Raw genomic sequence first — 19176 nt, 5'->3', positions numbered from 1 at the left:
TGTTCGTTCAACGTAACATACGTTTTACATATTAAATCTGAACCAAGGAAAGGAATTTACTTATCCTTGGCAAAACGTAAATAGGTCATGGATCCGCCTCCCACAGACCTATATTTTACTTCCGCTGTAAACATACTTTGTAGACGTTTGATTTATCTTATCTATCTAAACCACGAAATGTCCTATCCGTAAACAATACGATAATGTCGAAACCAGATGGATTTGACTGCGTGGATTCTCATTTTCGTAAGTTTATATTGACTGTTCAATCCGACATACAATTATGCACCAGCTGATTATAGGCTTCAGCTGGTGAATAATTGCATGTCAGATTCAAAAGTATAGGCCTATATATAAGTGGATCCACCTACTTACAAAAAAAAAATAAACTAATTTATATCATATAGATTGATGCATTCATATTTAAATACAGACATATGGGATTTAAAGAAGTTTCAATATCCGTGGCCAACTGCAGAAGAAGAGGCAATATACAGGAATTTTTCACCAGATGATTTGCAACAAAACCTGGCCAATACTCCAATTAGACATGCTGTGTTTGTCCAGTGTCTGAATGGCACCCCAGAAGAAGCTAGTAATGCTTTCACAATACATGAAATAACAGTTTAAAAAATTAAAATAGAAACTAATTAATTATCCATAAATGTAATATATATTATAATTCAGAATATCATAAATTTGTTTCTTACATGTTATGATGTACTTACTGAAATTGAATCACAATATCAGAATGGGTGATCAGTCAAGCAGAGAGTCACCCCTTCATCAAAGGAGTGGTGGCAGGAATAGACCTTACCAGTCCACAGGCAAGTTGTATACTATATAGCTATATAGAGATCAAGAATCTCAAAGAAAATGTATTCTTTAGATAATAATATACTTTGTAATGAAATTTCACTGAAATGGTACCAAATTAAGCTGAAAAATGTAAAATAACTCTTATTTATGTTTATTGTTTAAAGTGATAATTAAAGGTATTGTGATAGAAAGGGTAGGGAGAAACTAGTCATTAGTTAATAATTGTTACCTGTTTATTTAAGTTTTATTATGAATCATATGGTCAGCCTTTATTTAAGTCCTTTATGTATCAAGAGTTTTATAAAAAGAAATTTAATGTTTTCTTTTTGGTTTCAGCTACCAGAGGTTCTTGATGAAATGCTGAAGCTTCCGTTGTTTAAAGGTGTGCGACATATTTTGGACTTGGAGCAGCCTGATTGGATAACTCGGGAGGACGTTCACACAGGACTGAAGGTTCTGGAGGACCGGGGCATTCCCTATGATCTACTCCTCAGGTACACCTAAGGTTTAATTATGCTACATATTAGATATACTTTGTGTATGATTTTTAAAATTGTCAAATCATGATACATGAGTTTATTGGAGAAATTTTTATTACCCATGCTGGCATTGAATACATGTATCTGTTGATTCATGTTTATTTTTTTATGACATACTTTCTACATTTTTAAAGAGAAAAAAAGAAAATCATTGAAATTTATTTAATATCATTTACAACCACACTTGAAATGTTAAAGTATTGATTATTTAATGTTTGATGTTTTAGACCCCCATTGCTAAAATATATACCAGGCATTGTCTCAAAGTTTCCAAGGTGAGTTAAATTTTATTAGTGGAATTTTAGTCTTGAAGTAAATTGAATATTCAATAATATGTCTAAATTTATATGGACATATACTAGAAAATATAATACTATGTGAAGAATTGAAATGAATCATTGAATGAAAATGTTTTCTAGATTAAAGTTTGTGGTTGACCACATTGCCAAACCATACATCAAGGACAAGAAAATTGATGGATGGAAAGAAGAAATAGCAGCGATAGCAAAATATCCCAATGTCTATTGCAAGCTGTAAGTTGCAGCAATGTCAAGACTGTGACATAAAATCAAAATAAGAAATGGTACAAATAAGATTCACATTGATTTGTTTTTGTGTTGGTTTGCAGCATTTTAGAAAGCATTTGTCTTAAAAATTGAACTGAAAATTGCTTTTGAGTTACATCTAAGCTTGCAAATAAAAATAGATTCCTTTTAGTTTACATGAACACAATTTAGATATGCAGAGTTAATGTTCTTTGCTTTTTCAGGTCTGGCCTTGTGACAGAGGCAGACTGGGAATCTTGGAGAAATGAGGATTTCCAACCTTATATTGATGTAAGTGGTACATTTATTATGATATATTTAATATCCTATGTAATTGTGTCCCATCATGGAGTATAGGAGCTCTCTGGTGCAAATCCAAAAGTCTATTTGACTGTTTGTCAGTCAGCACTTTTCTTATGGTGTAACTCAAATAGTTTTCTTTTTTATTACATGTATTTTAATTCAATTTCAACCAAAGTACATTTATAACCGAAAGATTTTAGACATAAATGACATTTTGTATCTTTTACAAGTTTGTCTGCTTTAATTTTTAGATAATTTAAAAAAAGGGTGGCTCTTATTACTCTTTAACTCCGACCAATTCATATGTCAAGTTTTTTAATAGAAATTAATCCTTAATTTAAATACTATGAGAATTCCCTATTTGAAGTGAAGAGGCAGACATTGAAAACCAAACTTGTATAACTAAATTGATTTCCCCCTCAATTATCCTGATCCTTGAATACTTTAAAAGAATGAACAGTCTTTAATTCAAATGAACTGGTAGAAACATTTGCCTTAAATTATATATATATATTTATTACAGCATGTGTTGGGTTGTTTTGGAGTGGACAGATGTATGTTTGGATCAGATTGGCCAGTGTGTACTCTAGCTAAAGCTGATTATAAAAGAGTGTTTGATTTGCTGCAACATCTTCTAAGCTCAATGACAGTTGAAGACAAGAAAAAGATTTTCCGAGAGAATGCAGCAAAGTTTTACAAGCTAGACTTAAACTAAGAATGTATATTTATTTTAATGCAACCATGCACACTTCATTATTACTGTGCCATAAAAAAATCGTGTATTTTCCAAACATCAAATTCACAAGACATGATTGCATATTTAGAACAGACTGCACATTGTACTGAATAAATATTTTTAAAAAAACATCTATTATTTTAACTTCTTATTTCATTTATGTCACTTAAATCTGTTGTGTCAATTATTCACTGTTGGTTTTATCTTCTTAGTTGCACAGGGATTACTGGTTTTAATTTTTAACACTGGGGTGTAGCTTGTTATTGTAACAGTGTTTTCAGGTGGAGTTATCGTTTGCATGTTCCCTGTTGCCAGAAACCCCAGTTTTTTTCTTTTCTTAAACAATCTTGTGGGTTTTGACATTGATTTTGTTGCATGGTGATGTCACTCCTTTTTTGTTACTTTAGACTCTGGGTTCATTTATATACGCGTTCAAGATATGCAAACTTGAAAAGCTACACCGAAATTATGACCATAGGTTTATCATCGATTTTCTTAAAATAAAAAATTGCTTAATCTTAGTTGCCAACGCTCTTGTTGTATATTAAGAATAACGTGCCTTGATAGTTTGAAATTCTCAGTAGACTTGATTTTTTTCAAGTGCATCACAATGTTAATTGTAAGATATTTCTAACCAACGTTATGTTTCGTGCTTCGTGTGATGATTCACAATTCTGTGAATGTCAAATCTTCGCTAGCCAAATGTCCGATTTGTTATTCTCAACTTCTATATAGCGAATATGTTGATGTCATATCATCGCCGGAGAGCCATTAATAATCTTGCTTGTATGCATACTGAAACCCACGCCGGTCAATCTTGCATACGCTTACTGAAACTCACGGTCAGTCTCGAATACGCTCACTGAAACTCTCTGTCAATCTTGAATACACATACTGAAACCAACGGTCAATCTCGAATACGCTTACTAAAATCTACAATCAATCTCACAAACGACCACGAGCACCAACTGGACGTGTGACACAGCCAGTGGATCCCAATACTTCGCCAGATTAACCATTTTCCAGTCCTGTTGTTATCGTATATAAAAAGGGGGTTTTTTTTTTGCAAGAGTTCGGAAATCTCCTGCTTTAATACCTGTATAATTGTATGGATATCAACATAGTTTTGCAATATTCTTATTACTATTACCAACAAACGGGTAAATGACTAGATTTTACCGACCTTGTATATTGCATTATAACTATGAACGTATCAATAATCTCGATGTGACTTTTAATTCTCAGTGAGACGTAAAGAAAGCAAATGCATGATATAGTTATTTAGTTGCCTTTTAAAAAATGGTTATTTGGTACTTTTTTGGTACTTTTTACAAACGCTTATTAAAACTCGCTTTCAATCTGGCATATGCCTACTGAAACCCACAATCAATTTTACATACTCTTACCCAAACCCACAGTCAATCACGCATACGCTTACTGAAACCCACAGTAAATCTAGACCATGCTTAATGAAACCTACAATCAATCTCACATACGCTTACTGAAACTCACTCTTAAATTCTTATACACTTACTGAAACTCGCGGTCAATCTTGTATGCGCTTACTTGAACCCACAATTAATCTCAGACACGCTTACTGAAACTCACAGTCAATCTGACATACGCTTACCGAAACTCAAGGTCAATCTATAACATGCTTACTGAAACCCACAATCAATCTCATATACGCATACTGAAACCCACAGTCAATCTATAACATGCTTACTGAAACCTACAATCAATGTCACATACGCTTACTTAAATTCACGGTCAATCTCGCAAACGCTTACTGATACTCACGGTCGATCTGAAACTCACGGTCAATCTCGCATACGCTTAGTGAAATCCACAGTCAATCAATAACTTGCTTATTGAAATCCACAATCAATGTCACACGCTTACTGAAACTCACAGTTAATCTCATATATGCTTACTAAAACTCACGGTCGATCCCGAATACGCTTACTGAAACTCACGGTCAATCTCGAATACGCTTACTTAAAACCCTCTTTCTATTAGTATCTCGAAAATACGCTATTGCGAGACTGGTCGTGGGTTTGGGGTTTCCGACGAAAATGTCATATAATGTTTTCAACCACATTACCTGCATTTGATGACGTCATCACACAGGCTAGGACCTTAACATCATTGATAAGTAATGTATAATTCCAGAAGCTTCTTCGTCATTCAAGTGTGTCCATATAAAATTTAATAAATTCAGTATTAAAAAACTAATTGATTTTATTAACTTTCGTACTCTTTCTGAAAATGTAGTCGTGAAATATACCCAGCGATTTTATCATTAATAAACGTTATTCAAATACTGTTTAAATCACTAACAATATGGAGACTTTTAATAAAACACAATGGGAGTTTCACACTGCAGTGAATCGCATTGTCTCTTCTATACTAGTGAAGTTCTATACTCCCTGCATGTCTTTTAAAATGCCAGATCTAAACAACTTGGATACCAAAATACACCGTATCTTAGCTTGATTTATTTAATTTTTTTAGTAAAATAGAAAAACGTGTGAACGATATATGATGGAGTTTGGCATGTTAAATATTGGGGACACCATAACTTGAAGATGATATATTATTTTGTACTGATCTTGATTCCGTACACAGGTAGGAATTTGTTACACCTATCATTGCGATTTTGCAATATTTCTTTCCTAATAGAGATTTACAATTACAACCAAGATTTATTTTCTTTTTATTTGAAAGTCATGAAAAAATTATAATAATTAGGTCAGAGTCAGTAAATTCCCAATTTGTTAAAAGGAAAACTTTGGTTGTGTCGTTAACTTATAATAATCTACATATTTACATCGATGTCTAAATTGTACTGTGGTAAAGCTTTTTGAATTTATTTCTACTGATAGAAAGCGCTTGCTCATTCCCACCTTCTACTGGGAGCTGGACAGACAGCAAGTATGGAACGATACAGTTCTCTGGGAGTACCATGTTTATGTTACAGACCGGGTACGGCACGGGGGCCACAAGCACAAACTGGACGTGTGACACAGCCAGCGGGTCCCGATACCTCGCCAGGTTAACCATTTTCCAGTCCTGTTGTTATCGTATATATATAAAAAAGGTTTTTACTGCAATAGTTCATATTTTTGTGGTATTTTATTCTAACAGAACAGCTTCTACAGTACTCGTAACCTCCGGGTTCCTCGGAAATCTCCAGGTTTACCTGTACATTTGTATGGATATCACCATGGTTACGCAATATTCTTATTATTATTACCAACAAACAGGTAAATGACTAGAATTAGTATATTGCATTATTAACTACATGTATAATAGTATTACCGGTAAAAATCTCGATGTGACTTGTAATTCTTCATGTCGATGAGACGAGAAGAAAGCAAATGCATGACTATTTCGTTGCAAGAAAATGGCCATTTGGTACTTTTGCATTGGTGATTTTTCATTTAAATCAAGGATATTAGTATATAAGAAACATGGTTTAAACCACTTTTTATTCATTCCGTAGAGGACAGTATTGATTTTGGACGCATGAAGGGCAGCGTGACTGCCACATATACGATGTCTGAAGTATGTACTACTACCATTCCTGTGGAGCTATTCCAAGTCCTTGTCAAACAGGGTAACATTAACCGTCGGATCTATAGGAAACTAATATCTATACTATCTATCTATACTATTATATTAAATTGTTTTCCCTTGGACTGAAATGTCACACTTTCATTGGTTTAGACGTAGCACGTGATTGCCTCATATATCTCTATATTTGTTCGGTGAGAAATAATGAGGCAATATGGCCGTCATTGGCCGACGCTTCCCTTAAACTCATTTCGACGTTTCATAGTATTTAATACATAAACCGCATGCTGTAAGTTCTTATTAAAGTATTTGGAGTAGGTGCCCTTTGAAATTCTTTAAATATTACTTATTAGGTTAGTTACTGACTCACTACGGAAATATATTGGGTTGATCAATCTCATAGATGGCTTCGCCTCGCCATCTATGAGATTGATCAACCCAATATATTTCCGTAGTGAGTCAGTAACTAACCTAATAAGTAATAATAATAGACTCGAATTTTTGGGCTTTAATACCGATAAATCGGAAGAGTACTGTCTTTTGTTTTATATTTTTTAAACATCATTGGTACTTGAAGATTACCAATTTGTTTTTATTTTTTCTCAATCAAGCTTCGCTAATTAATAATCAACGAAAATTCCTCAAAAGAGCCCGGAATTCATCTGGATTTTGCGTGCGCAATACATTCACGCTAACGTGATCTTTAGTTTATGTTTCCACAATACCATATTTCCATGAATAAACTCAGAAACAATACACATTCGTGTACATTTTAATTGGAAATTTGCTTTATATTCTGTTCATATATATTTACGAGTATATGATTTCTTATGAGAGAAATTATAAAATAACAATTTTACATATCAACTTAGTACTTACTTTTGTCTTCGTGATGACAAAAAAATATTTGATTCCATGCCAAAAAAATTCACATTGTATTTCTTCGGAGAGTGAAGATAAAAATTTTTATCGTTAAAATGAAAAATGTCCTATGGACTACGTTCCGTGTGTTGTGTCTGTAGCAAAGAAAATACATGAACGTGTACGTTGGTGAAAAGGTGTTGAATTCTTCGATTATATGGATTAAAATTTTAGATGAAAGGTATTTACAGTCAAAAAGGTTCATTATGATATATTTACATCTACCAAGTAATATTCCCTCTTTTTCTTACGGAAACATATAGTTAATTCATAGCTCTATAGAAACAGCCAGATTGAAATCTACACGCCCCGTTTATTGATTGGTCGAAATCTACAGCGGCTGAAACTGACAAGAAAGTAACAAGACCAAACTTGACACGCCCAGTTTATTGATTGCATGGTCGAGACCTACAACTACCTAGGAAAAATCACGAACTGCACGAAATAAGCATGACGACGTCAGACAAAAAGTCTCATAGGAGACGATTTGGCTGTTTCTTTTAGTTAACGTACTTACGTACATTAACAGTAATTTAGTGAATTTAACTTACTCTTCATAATCAATTTATCAATTGGCTAAAAGAAAGATGTTAATATAAACAATGAAATTCTTTCTTTGATGATTCATTCGGGTAATGAAGGTAGCGATCATTGCAGAAAAAAATCACATAACCCGCTAACGCGGGTTATTTATTTTTTCTGCAATGTCGCTACCTTCATATCCCGAATGAATCACAAAAGAAAGCATTTTATTGTTTAAAAATTTGTTATTTTCAATGCAACTTCATTTTCTGTTACATTTACGGGTATATGGGAGGCATTCCAACTGTGGTGAGGGCATTTTCCGAGACACAGTTAGATCAATGGCATTATTGTTGGTTTGTAACTTTGTTATGTAGATGTCAACAATACGGTATGTCGATGTATCTATTTCGTAAATGTCCGATATGCAATGTCAACTTGTGCACACACGGGTCAAAGTCTAGTATATCAAAAAGCATTAAGGACGTCATTTACTCAGGGTTTGAGTTCTCAAAATCCGGATTGTTTAAAAGTTCAATGTCATGAGTAAAATTTGTTCTAAACACTAAAAGTATTTATGAAATGAATTATTATTGACAAACCATTCGATATTTTTACTATATCATGGAATTAGGCTCAAACAAAGTTGGACTTTTAGTAAAACAGAGGAAATTCGAACTAACATTTTCAGATTTTGTATTTCACTTAAATATTTTTGGTAGTACTGTAATATTCAAAGTTAAGATTTTATTTGTTAATGCACATAATTTTGCATATTTTCTGTTGGTTTTATCTCACTTTTTCATTTAGATATTTGAATGGCACACACTACAAAAATATTGAAAAATGCTTAAAAACGATAAAAGACACCATATCTCAAAATTTTGATCATTGACCTCATATAACTTTTATACCAGCAGAGTAAGGTCAATATGCCTAGTTTAAAGCTATAAATGTTTTAGTATTATCATCATTCAACTTTTTGTAAAATTGAATCAAAAAAAGTGTAGGAATCTAAAAACTGATAGAGGAAATTCAGACTGGAATATTCAAAAAAATTGTGGATGAAAACTTAATACTTTGTGTCTGTTCAGTGTCACTGCCATTCATAAACTGTATTTCATTTTTAAAAGAGTTAAGCAATTTGTATTATTTTCACAATTAAGAAAATGTCAATCATGGTATAAAATTTTGAGGGACTTCAAAAAATATTCAGTGGCCATTATCTCAAAAAGTAGGTCATTGACCTACTTTTTTGAAAGTGGAAAATAGCACTACAATGATAGGTCTTTAACACACAATAGATGGTTTTTCATTATCATCAGTGGAATTTTTTTTCATTCTGAGTAAACGTATACCTTAAGATAGAAAACTAATTAGCTGTCTGTTTCAAAGATGTAGAACTGTTTATTACCGGTAATATTTCTGAAAATTGTAGCCTAAGTCATACCTGCATGCATTATATTTTTTGTGACAACATTTATCTGTTGTTAGGATCGGAGACTAGCGCTATGACGACGTGTCCCCCGCCGTTACTGGGCTCCTTCCGATACACGTACTATGATGGCTCCACTCACTGTGGGTCGGGTTCGGAGTGGGACGGGTGTAGCGACAACTCGCGGGTCAAGGTCAACTACACCCTCTGTAGCCGGACGGTGGCCTACTCAGGTATACATGATACATCGCCGCCATAGTAACTGGCGATTAACAACTTTTGTAATTGTATAATCCGTTTTGAATATCGCCACATTTGTAATGCGTGGTTATAATTTGGGTTTCTGTGCGAGAATAAGAGGTGATTTTTGCAATGAAGTTAAGCATTTCAAATTCTTGGTTTTAAAAAACGTTCTCCGTTTTCAAAGCAAAAGGCGTAAAAATTTTCCGGAATGCTTTGAAAATATGTTTTGAGTGATTTTTATTTTAGGAATGATGGATAGACACAGACAATGTCTAAACCAAAAGAGTACTGAAATCATTATCATTCGATAGTCACTATTCATCATTAAACATCACAAGTTTTCACATTTGGTTAAAGCGGGAGGGGAGCTTGGCTGTGTCGTTAGCATCCTGTCCGGAAGTTCGTACTACGTGGGGCTGTACAATTTTGACTCTACTGTTGATAATGCGGCTACACGGCGATACTCTTGTCTGGTAATTAATGATGTATAGCATTTATGCACAGATAATAAAAGTTATATTACATTCAACCGATGCTTGTTACTTTTTCACATTCAGTTAACTGAATTAAATTGCTGGTAATATGTGGTCCCCATTTCTTTATTTTGAAAGTTTCGTTAAATCATATTTGAAACACTACAAAAATTGTTGTAGATTCGTTAAAAAGTTTTTTTGACCCATTTTGCTTACCAAGATACAGATTTCAGACATTTGTTTTCAGGCTCTGTCTTCCGGAACTTACGTGAACATTTCTCAGTCACCTGACCACTGCCAAACTTCGCAGTCTGCTCAGGTGATACCAACTTCCGGGGCTTTGCTTAGTTTGACACAAACAGGTACTTTTTACTTAATTGTAAATGATTTTTCCTTATCTTGTTTGATTGAAAATTGATTTCTTATGTCTTATGAATACATCAGAGTTTGTTAATCGTGATCTATTGCAAATACCGGTTATGCTTGTATAAAGAGTAAAGGAAATATTCTAAATTGTCCTAATTTTTATTTCAGTTTCTTGTGGTAAGTTTATCTTTCTTTTTTTACACACAAAAGAAAAATAATTAATTTTATCTTTTAAAATCTATAATTACCCGGCAGATTTTTTACCTTCTGTATATGTGAAGCAATAACTCTCGTATTATTTAGCCCCGACAACTTCCCCGGAGTCGTCAGAAGATAACACTTTGGTGATTGTGTTGTCTGTGCTGGCGCCATTGTTTGTCATCTACGTGATTGTCGTTGTACTCCTCTACGTCTATCGTCGGATCTACTGGAAACGACGAAAGCAGCGTAAAGCTTTCATAAGTAGGTGGTTTAGTTAAATTATCAAAGATCGAACTTCTGAATAATACTTTTATTTATCTATTTATTTTATTTTTGTTATTCTTCAATATAAAGATCCGTAAGAATAATTATATGGTTTTGCAAGGCCATGTACATGTTAAAAAAATTTAAAACATATTGGAAAAATTAAACTTGACACATGTATGATTGGTAACGTTTGTATTGTTTTCTGATCAACCGTTTTAAAACATCGGAGACGCTCGTTTGCATTCATTAATGATTACTAGTATCTTATAATTTTATGTTATGCTTTATTCAGTTCCAAAAGAACTACCGACTAGAGGAGATCAGCTGTTGGCCGAATCTGAGACGACCACTGACGTAAATGCAGCAATTAGACGGGACGGTACACGTGTACCGGAACTAACTTATACACGGCCGACGGAGGGAGGGATCAAACAAATGATACCCACCGTCGACGCTCGCCCCAAGCCTCGGTATCATACTATCAAAAGGGCTCAGAAAATTGACAAGATGAGAAGTAACCAATTTAAAGAAATGTTAAATGCGTCCCAAGTCTACAGTCGTAACACAACCCCTCACAGCCAGTACCCGTCATCTATCATTAACAAGCAATCACTTTTGTCTCGTAGCAATAAAGCATCCCGAGGTTCTATTCAAACTTTAACAAATGGAAGCCTTTACTCAGAAATACGCCCGTCTTTGCGTAGCATGTCCAGTGTTAGACTTTCTGTATACAGTTTGTTCAGCAGACAGGAAACCAAGTCACCGGTGTCTTCTGGGCTCGGATTTGACGAAGGCAAAAATATATCTACGGATCCGGAAATCAATAACCAGAACAGAAATTATACTGTTTCCGGAATCAGTAAAGCATCAACAAATAGGGTGTTTCCTGCTTCTCAAAACCATAATGCACGAACTGAACCCCAAGTCCCTAGTTTGTATGACTTTGTAATGGCAGAGGGGTGATCATTTTACACTCTGTCATCGTTATCGTTAATTTATACACATAGTTTAATGTACAGATTATCAACAGTGCTAAAATTAAACTTTTGAATAAATAAGACCAGTAATTTACTGCCACTGGGTTCGAAGCTTTTAACAGTGATTATATGACAATAAATTGCCATGAAATAGGTGCAAATTGTCTCCGTTTGTTTGTGATTGTCGAAATGATATCAAGTGCAAATGGTAAGGATACAGCTGTTGGACACGGTTGAAGTTTGCACTGGTATGAATGAAAATTAACCTTCTAAGACTTTTTAAAAAGATAATTATAAATTATTATGATTCATTATATGGAAAGTCCCCCTTTCATGTAACCTGTATTTTCTTTTTATTACTCTTTAGTATTGAAAAGTTAATAAAGATTTCTTAGCCTACATGGCATGGCATCTGAAACATTCGTTTCTTTGTCAATATTTGGCTACCATATACTACTATGCGATTTATGGAAAACAAAATACATGTTCTGTAAACTATGTTGTACATTTTACCAAATTGCAAGGGCTTTTTTATATTCTTAGCATATAATAATGAATTGAGTTAGACAACATTTCTCAAATACTGCTAATACAGTGGAGCTACAAACCCAGCAAACAGTCTGAGAAAGTTTTCCCGCCGAATTTGTTTTTAGGATGGATAATATTGTAAACATAACATCAATGGTTTAATCAACAGTGTTCAACAATAAAAATCTTTCTTCTACTCTATATAAATATCATTTTCTCAACAAAAATCATCGGTTAAAGCTTAAAGTTGTAGACGAAGCCTGTTTTATGCCTGACGATGGGCGCCTCGTTGATTTTCAGTGCAGTCTTTTTGATGAGAGGAATGGCCCTCTTGTCTATATGTTCAAACATTTTGATGAGAAACTTGTAGTCTCCCACGGCTAGGAGGTCATTCTTTTCCAGGTAAACAAAATCTCGTCTAATGGTGGTGTATTCGTGGCGAGTAAACCTGCAATGGCGCATGAGATAGTTCTTCCATCGCCGGAAGTTCTCCCCTCCATTCATACTTCCGGCTAGAAACGCCGATGTTAATGTCTCTTTCAGGTTGTTATGAAGATCAAGCTTGGTGTTTTTACATAAATGTGACCTAAAAAAATAGAGTAAAAGTAAATTCAGCGTTATTGTTATACCTTAAATTAAACAAATTTACTGTTACATTTTTGCTTCAATGCAGCTTCAATCAGATAACGAGTTTTCGGTTCAGATAAGTACCGGTATTTTAAAGATTTTTCCTTTTTTCGCCATCTTTTACAGATGAAAATCAATTGGTTATTACAAACAAAATATATAGGGTCACCCGAATAACTCGGGTGAGATATTGAGATTTGTTTTTGTCTGTCGGGCTTTAACATTTGAACATTTTAGTTTCCTCTCTGAAATTACTATATGTAGGGTAATCTTAATTTAGTGCATAGCATTTGAAGTTGGAGCGGAACATAAATTATGAAATTCACAACCCCCAACCCAGGGGTTATAAATTTTGGGTAAAAAATAGAAGTAAAAAGAATTTTTAAACCGTGCCAAATTTTACAGTTTTGTAAAAATTAAAATTTGGTGTAATCAAAAGGCTATTGAATCAATGGTTAAGGTGTTAGGGAAGGGAGGGCTATAATATTTATATAGTGTACAATTTGTATCTTACTTTATCTTTCTAAAACAGATACGAAATATGTATCAAACAAATTTATTTCAATATTTAATTTTGAAAAATTATGAAATAAATTTATTTAATGTTACTTTCGTTGGAAAAATGGTGTTTTGTCTTTTGTTTTGTTTTGTTTTTTGGAGGGTTTTTTTTTTGGGTTTTTTTTTTGGTTATGTTTGTTTTTCGGTTTTTTTTGGGGGGGGGGGGGTTGTTTTGGTTATTTTAAATTTTATTTTATCATAATTTTTTTGGTTGATTTTTTTGTATTTGAAGAAGAATTAAAGATAGTTTTTTTGTCATATGACAAAAATAGGTTTTAAAGAATAAAGTGATTGTTCACACTCTTTGTTAAGGGGGCTAGATGGTCATAACCAAATGAGAGCTACATGTACTTTTAAACAAAGTTATTGTGTTTGATATTTTTTTTGTTTTCCCACTCAAATAAATTTAGCTTATATTTAGAGTTTCTTTTCTGTGTATCTTACCAATGAACTTGCAATAAGTTTTCCATAATTCAAGCCATGCTTACTTCATCGTCGAAAACCCATGGTCAGTCTTAAATATGCTTACTGACCATGGGCCAACTAATTGAACTTTTCTCGTTTTCATGAATGCTAGTATTCGTTATCTCAATCCACCAACGAAAGGGGGAAACACTTAATTGTTTGGAATATGAAAAAGACCATGTTATAAAAACACGCTGTTGATAGTAGATACATATCTCATAAACGTAATTGGCGAGGTTCCTTCACGAAAGTGGAAAGGAGCCAATTGGAATGAATTATTTATGAAAACGAGAAAATTTAAATGAGTTGGCCCATGATCAGTGAGAGTATAAGTGTTGGCCTTGGCTTTCCGACGAAAAATTTATTCATGTTGGTAATAATTCTGCAAACTGTTGAAACTGAATGGAATCGAATAATATAAAAATTTCAGAATACCAGTCCATTTATTTATATTCCTCATCCTTCATCACTCTGTGAATCTTGTTTTTGATTTAAACATTGTACTCTATCCGTTTATTTCATCATAATGTAGCTATTAAATTGCCAATATACGTGTAGATCCTTAGTAGGGTTTTATCATACACAGGTCACCGATAAGGCTCTTGTACCTTTTGTTTTTAACCCAAATATGGGCCCATTTCATATATTTATCCATGTGCATAGAATTTTTCAAAAGTAGGTTAATTAACACCAAAAGCAAGGAAAAAATAGCACAACTGAAACTTTGAAGCTATATTACAAGAACCATTTTTTCTTATTTTATCATGATAACGCTTCCTTGTTTCAGTACATGTGTTAATGAAGAGTTTACATTGACGTGCTTGTCCAGTTTGTATTGGATTTCTCTATATAACGGGTTAGTTTCAAGGGCAGGGAAAATTTAATGATCACTAGGATCAATTTGTTCTCTAAACAGGGATTTCAAATCCCAGCTTGTAAAACTGATCTTAGCCAACCAATCGATTCTAGGTTTTAGGAGAAGAAATATGCACATCTACTATAGAGTTTGATTCAAGTATTTACCTGTATAACAATACAACCTACATGTCTGTAAAATGTTTATATTCTAGTTTCTGAATTCGAAAAATATTTTACACTTTTGCCACTTCACACATCGAATAATTTGGATTATTTGAGGAATGTATTGCAAGAAGGATACCGTTTCAGGTGGATTTTCCCCTGGAATTGTTTATTAATTAATTACAGGTACACGTGTGGTGCTATATGCTCAGTTTGATATTAAGCTTGATAAGCACCCACAACAAGTCTCCTTTATGATTATTGAGTAAACATGTAAAGGGTGAGATTTGGATTAGTATTGGAAAAAAAATCATATTTTATTATATAATTATAGAAATATCATATCTTTTACGAAGGAAAAGTTATCTCATTATTTTTAAATACACAAGAGATTGATAGGTACAAAAGAGTACTAAAATATTTATATCCATGTTTTTCATATTGATTTATTCTTTCAATCATCATGCCTTCATGACGTTAAGTCTTACGTCGATTGACTAAGGGAGCCGACTGGAGAGTCATATACAAAATTTAATGAGGTTTACTTGTTAAAAGAGGTTGGATTATGGTCAAATATCACACAATAATAATGTGGTTTTTATAACTATCTTTCACTTCCTTAATCCCTGTCCCGGATATAAAGCGACGAAACACAGATATCATTTTATATTGAAGAGGTGGTGTAGAGGACACTTACATGGTTCTCGTTGGGGGCACCCTACACTGCCTAAAGGAACGTCACTCCGTCTAATTCCCAGCTGTCCTGCTGCAGAGCTTCTAGAATGCTGCAAAAGAGGAAGCAGAGGTAGCGTGAAATCCTTTGGCAGGCATGAATATTTTGAATATACGTTATAAATTAAAAAGTTTGTAATTAATGTCCAGTTGCGGATTTAAAGGGGGAACATCCGGTATGCCCCTCCCCCTATTAATGGTCAGTTTTAAGATGCATAATAGTTCCTCTTTTTAAAGAAAATGAATGATTGTACCGACTTGTGAGACTTTCAACCACCTGTGAGTAATTGAGTTTGATTGATTATGTTAAGTTCAATCTCTTCCTGGAACGACTTATTCAAATTGTATTTCAATGTTAAACATTACGTCTGGCTGGCTAAATTGTTTTTAATTATGTATATTTACATTTTCAACTGTCTTTATCTGTGATGACATTACAAATCAATTTTGAACCTTACAGCCCAATAACATCAGAAAAGTTGAGTGACAGAAAATGGGCGTGTCTTATTTTCACAATAAAATGCTTTCTTTCGTGATTCATTCGGGATATAAAGGCAGCAACATTGCAGAAGTAAATTTTTTCAAGTCGTCTCCTGTGAGACTTTGAGTCTGACTTCATAGGAAATAATACTCGGTAGATGTAAATATAAGCATGTTAACCGAAATACGGTATTGGCTGCGCCGCGCGAAGTGCTACATGAAAAAATAGTGGTTTTAAAATGTTGTTTTAAAGTGTGCAAATTGGACGATTCGGCTGTTTCTTTTAGCTAACGTACCAATGTACATTAACAAAAATATAGTAAATTTTTCGTCCTTTTACAATAAATAAATTAATAAGAAGATGAAATATGAACAACAGAATGCTTTCTTTGATGATCCATGCAGGTTATGTTGCTATGGTGGCATATCTATGCCCCTTGTGTGCAAGTTATTTTTCTACTAATTATGTGGACATGCAAGATAAATATGTTGACATGCAAGATAGTTATGTCAACATGCAACATAACTACTAGTATGTTGACATGCAAGGAAACTGCAATCAAATAAGAGTTATAAAAAATCTCAAATATCGCCAACATGTGACACTCAAGATGCTAGATTCGCAACCTATTAATGTCAACATGCAAGTTATTTATGTTAACATGCAACTTCTTTATGTCGACATGCAACTTATTTATGTCGACATGCAACTTAGTTATGTTAACATGCAAGATAAATATGTTGACATGCAACATATTTATGTCGACATGCAACTTATTTATCTTGAGATACAACTTATAAATTGCATTTCAACATATTCATCTCGCATGTCAACATAAGTAAGTTGCATGTTGACATAAATAAGTTGCATGTCGACATTAATAAGTTGCATGTCGACATAAAAAGGTAGCATCTAGCATCTTGGATGTCACAGGTGGGCGATATTTGAGAGTTTTTGAGATTTTGTATAATTCTTATCTGATTGCAATTTTCTTGCATGTCAACATAATTATGTTGCATGTTGACATAATTATCTTGCATTTCAACATATTTATCTTGCATGTCGACAAATTTGATAGAAAAAAACTTTCACACAAGGGGCAGAGATATCTCACCATATGTTGCAGAACGCGGGTTATGTAATTTTCTGCCATGTCGCCACCTTCATATCCCGTGTGAACCACCAAAGAATGCATTTTTTTGTTAAATTTGATCTACAGAATGTCTTTATATTATCTTAATTGTTATAAATTTTAAGTGTTATTTTATAATATAATTTTATGAATTAGGCCCACTACCTAATCACCTGCCATCCCCAGTTCAAATCCTTGATCCACCCTTAATATCAAAAGATTGGTATGCATCAATGATTTGTAAATCATTGATTGAAGTCACCCTCGCTAAAAGACCCTAAATGCACAAATAAGCTGTAGATCATGTGCCTTATTTATTTAAATTATTTAGTCCTGAACGATTTAAATTAAGTAAACATGTAGTGAAAGAAGTTTAAAAGGACATACATGTCGATGATGCATTTTAATAAACGGAGAAGATACGAACGATGTTTCTACAAGTTTATACAGTATTAACGCGACTCCTTCTGTTGGGAGTTTGAACTGACATCATATGAAATGTACTTTAATTAATATGATATCGATGGCAATTCGTTATTCAGGGCAGACGTTTGGCCGAGGCAAGAACTGATACCTTTATTTTGATATCTTTTAAATGATCGGACCATTGATTAAAATCTATGCACCAAATCTTTTAAATATTTCGTGGTCTATAATAGATAATTCAAATGTTTTTAAACTCTGAGCGTTTGTATAAATATCTTCCACTGCATGCCTGTCGCTTTTTGTACAGCACTGTTTTAGAAGTTTGTATGTTCAAAACAAATCTTGTTCTTCTGTAGCAACGCGGTCCAATCAGTCATTGCCATCAACTTTATGAAATATATTCAGGTTTTTATTACAAACATTTCTTTGTGTCGCTTTGATTATTCACTCATAAAATGTAAATATGGTTGTTACATCTGCTTAGTTGACATGGTCTGCTTTATTCTATGACAAGTGACAGAAAAGCGCTTAATATAAAAATCATCGCAATTTACATTCATATTATAAAATCAGTCGAAATAAACTAGATATTTTACTACATTTTTATGCTGAACACCTTAATATTTTAATGAATATTGGAAGAACGTTTATGTGAAACGGTAATAATACGTTAAAAGAAATTTGATTGATTTCATTAATAAGTATTTTCCCTTCTAGATTATCATGGGTCGTGCTTACCTAACGGTGCATGATCCAATACACAAGAGATAATCTGTCAGATTGGACGGGCGGTCCGCGAGGGAAGCGCAATCCGAGCCGTGTGACTTTGATTATCCAATGTGACTTTGATCGAGATAAGACCGCCGAGGTGCGCTGACACATCTAACTCCAGGAAGGGGTTTTAAAAAGGTACATAAGAGGTTATCGTAAAAGATTTTCTGGATTGCCCGAAGGAGACGTAATCGAAGTTTTTGGACAGATTTAAGGGGCGATTTCGACAGCTATTGGTTCTTTATCGGTGTGATGCAAAAAGATTAAAACTCGTATATATCAAAAGTCTTTATCTTTTTTAGCGTTCACTTGACTCGAGACATTTATTGTCTTGTTTGAATGTTGGCATTGCTTGAAGACAGAAGAGGTTTTAAGAGCTGGCCAGCGACCTTTATAGTTTTATTACAGACAGGAACCAATCACATAGAGACATGAATGAAATCAAAGTATTGGAACTTCGATTCTACGGGAGTTTATTGTCTGAACATACCCGGGTAACATTTTTATCAAAAG

The 19176-nt window shown here is 33.6% G+C and overlaps 2 protein-coding genes across 2 annotated transcripts; both read left to right on the top strand.

Annotated features, from left to right (window-relative positions):
- Window positions 1-55: 55 nt before the first annotated feature.
- Window positions 56-3073, top strand: LOC128157140 (uncharacterized protein y4mH-like). The gene is made up of 8 exons (XM_052819555.1): window positions 56-246; window positions 434-595; window positions 751-827; window positions 1156-1313; window positions 1586-1633; window positions 1778-1891; window positions 2128-2194; window positions 2730-3073. The coding sequence occupies exons 1-8, from the start codon at window positions 204-206 to the stop codon at window positions 2919-2921; spliced, it is 861 nt and encodes a 286-aa protein (XP_052675515.1). The 5' UTR covers window positions 56-203; the 3' UTR covers window positions 2922-3073.
- A 2409-nt stretch (window positions 3074-5482) lies between these two features.
- Window positions 5483-18939, top strand: LOC128157084 (uncharacterized; the record flags this gene model as incomplete). The annotated part of the gene is made up of 11 exons (XM_052819450.1): window positions 5483-5570; window positions 5828-5996; window positions 6090-6208; window positions 6448-6561; window positions 9456-9629; window positions 9997-10112; window positions 10360-10474; window positions 10647-10655; window positions 10782-10940; window positions 11239-12171; window positions 18610-18939. Coding segments are annotated over 10 exons (1734 nt in total), but the record flags the coding sequence as incomplete, so codon positions are not given.
- Between the last annotated feature and the right edge of the window lie 237 nt (window positions 18940-19176).

Source organism: Crassostrea angulata, chromosome 7, assembly GCF_025612915.1.
Source record: "Crassostrea angulata isolate pt1a10 chromosome 7, ASM2561291v2, whole genome shotgun sequence".
Classification (NCBI taxonomy): domain Eukaryota; kingdom Metazoa; phylum Mollusca; class Bivalvia; order Ostreida; family Ostreidae; genus Magallana; species Magallana angulata.
Note: the sequence above shows the minus strand (reverse complement) of the source record. Positions and strands in the feature narration are given on the sequence as shown.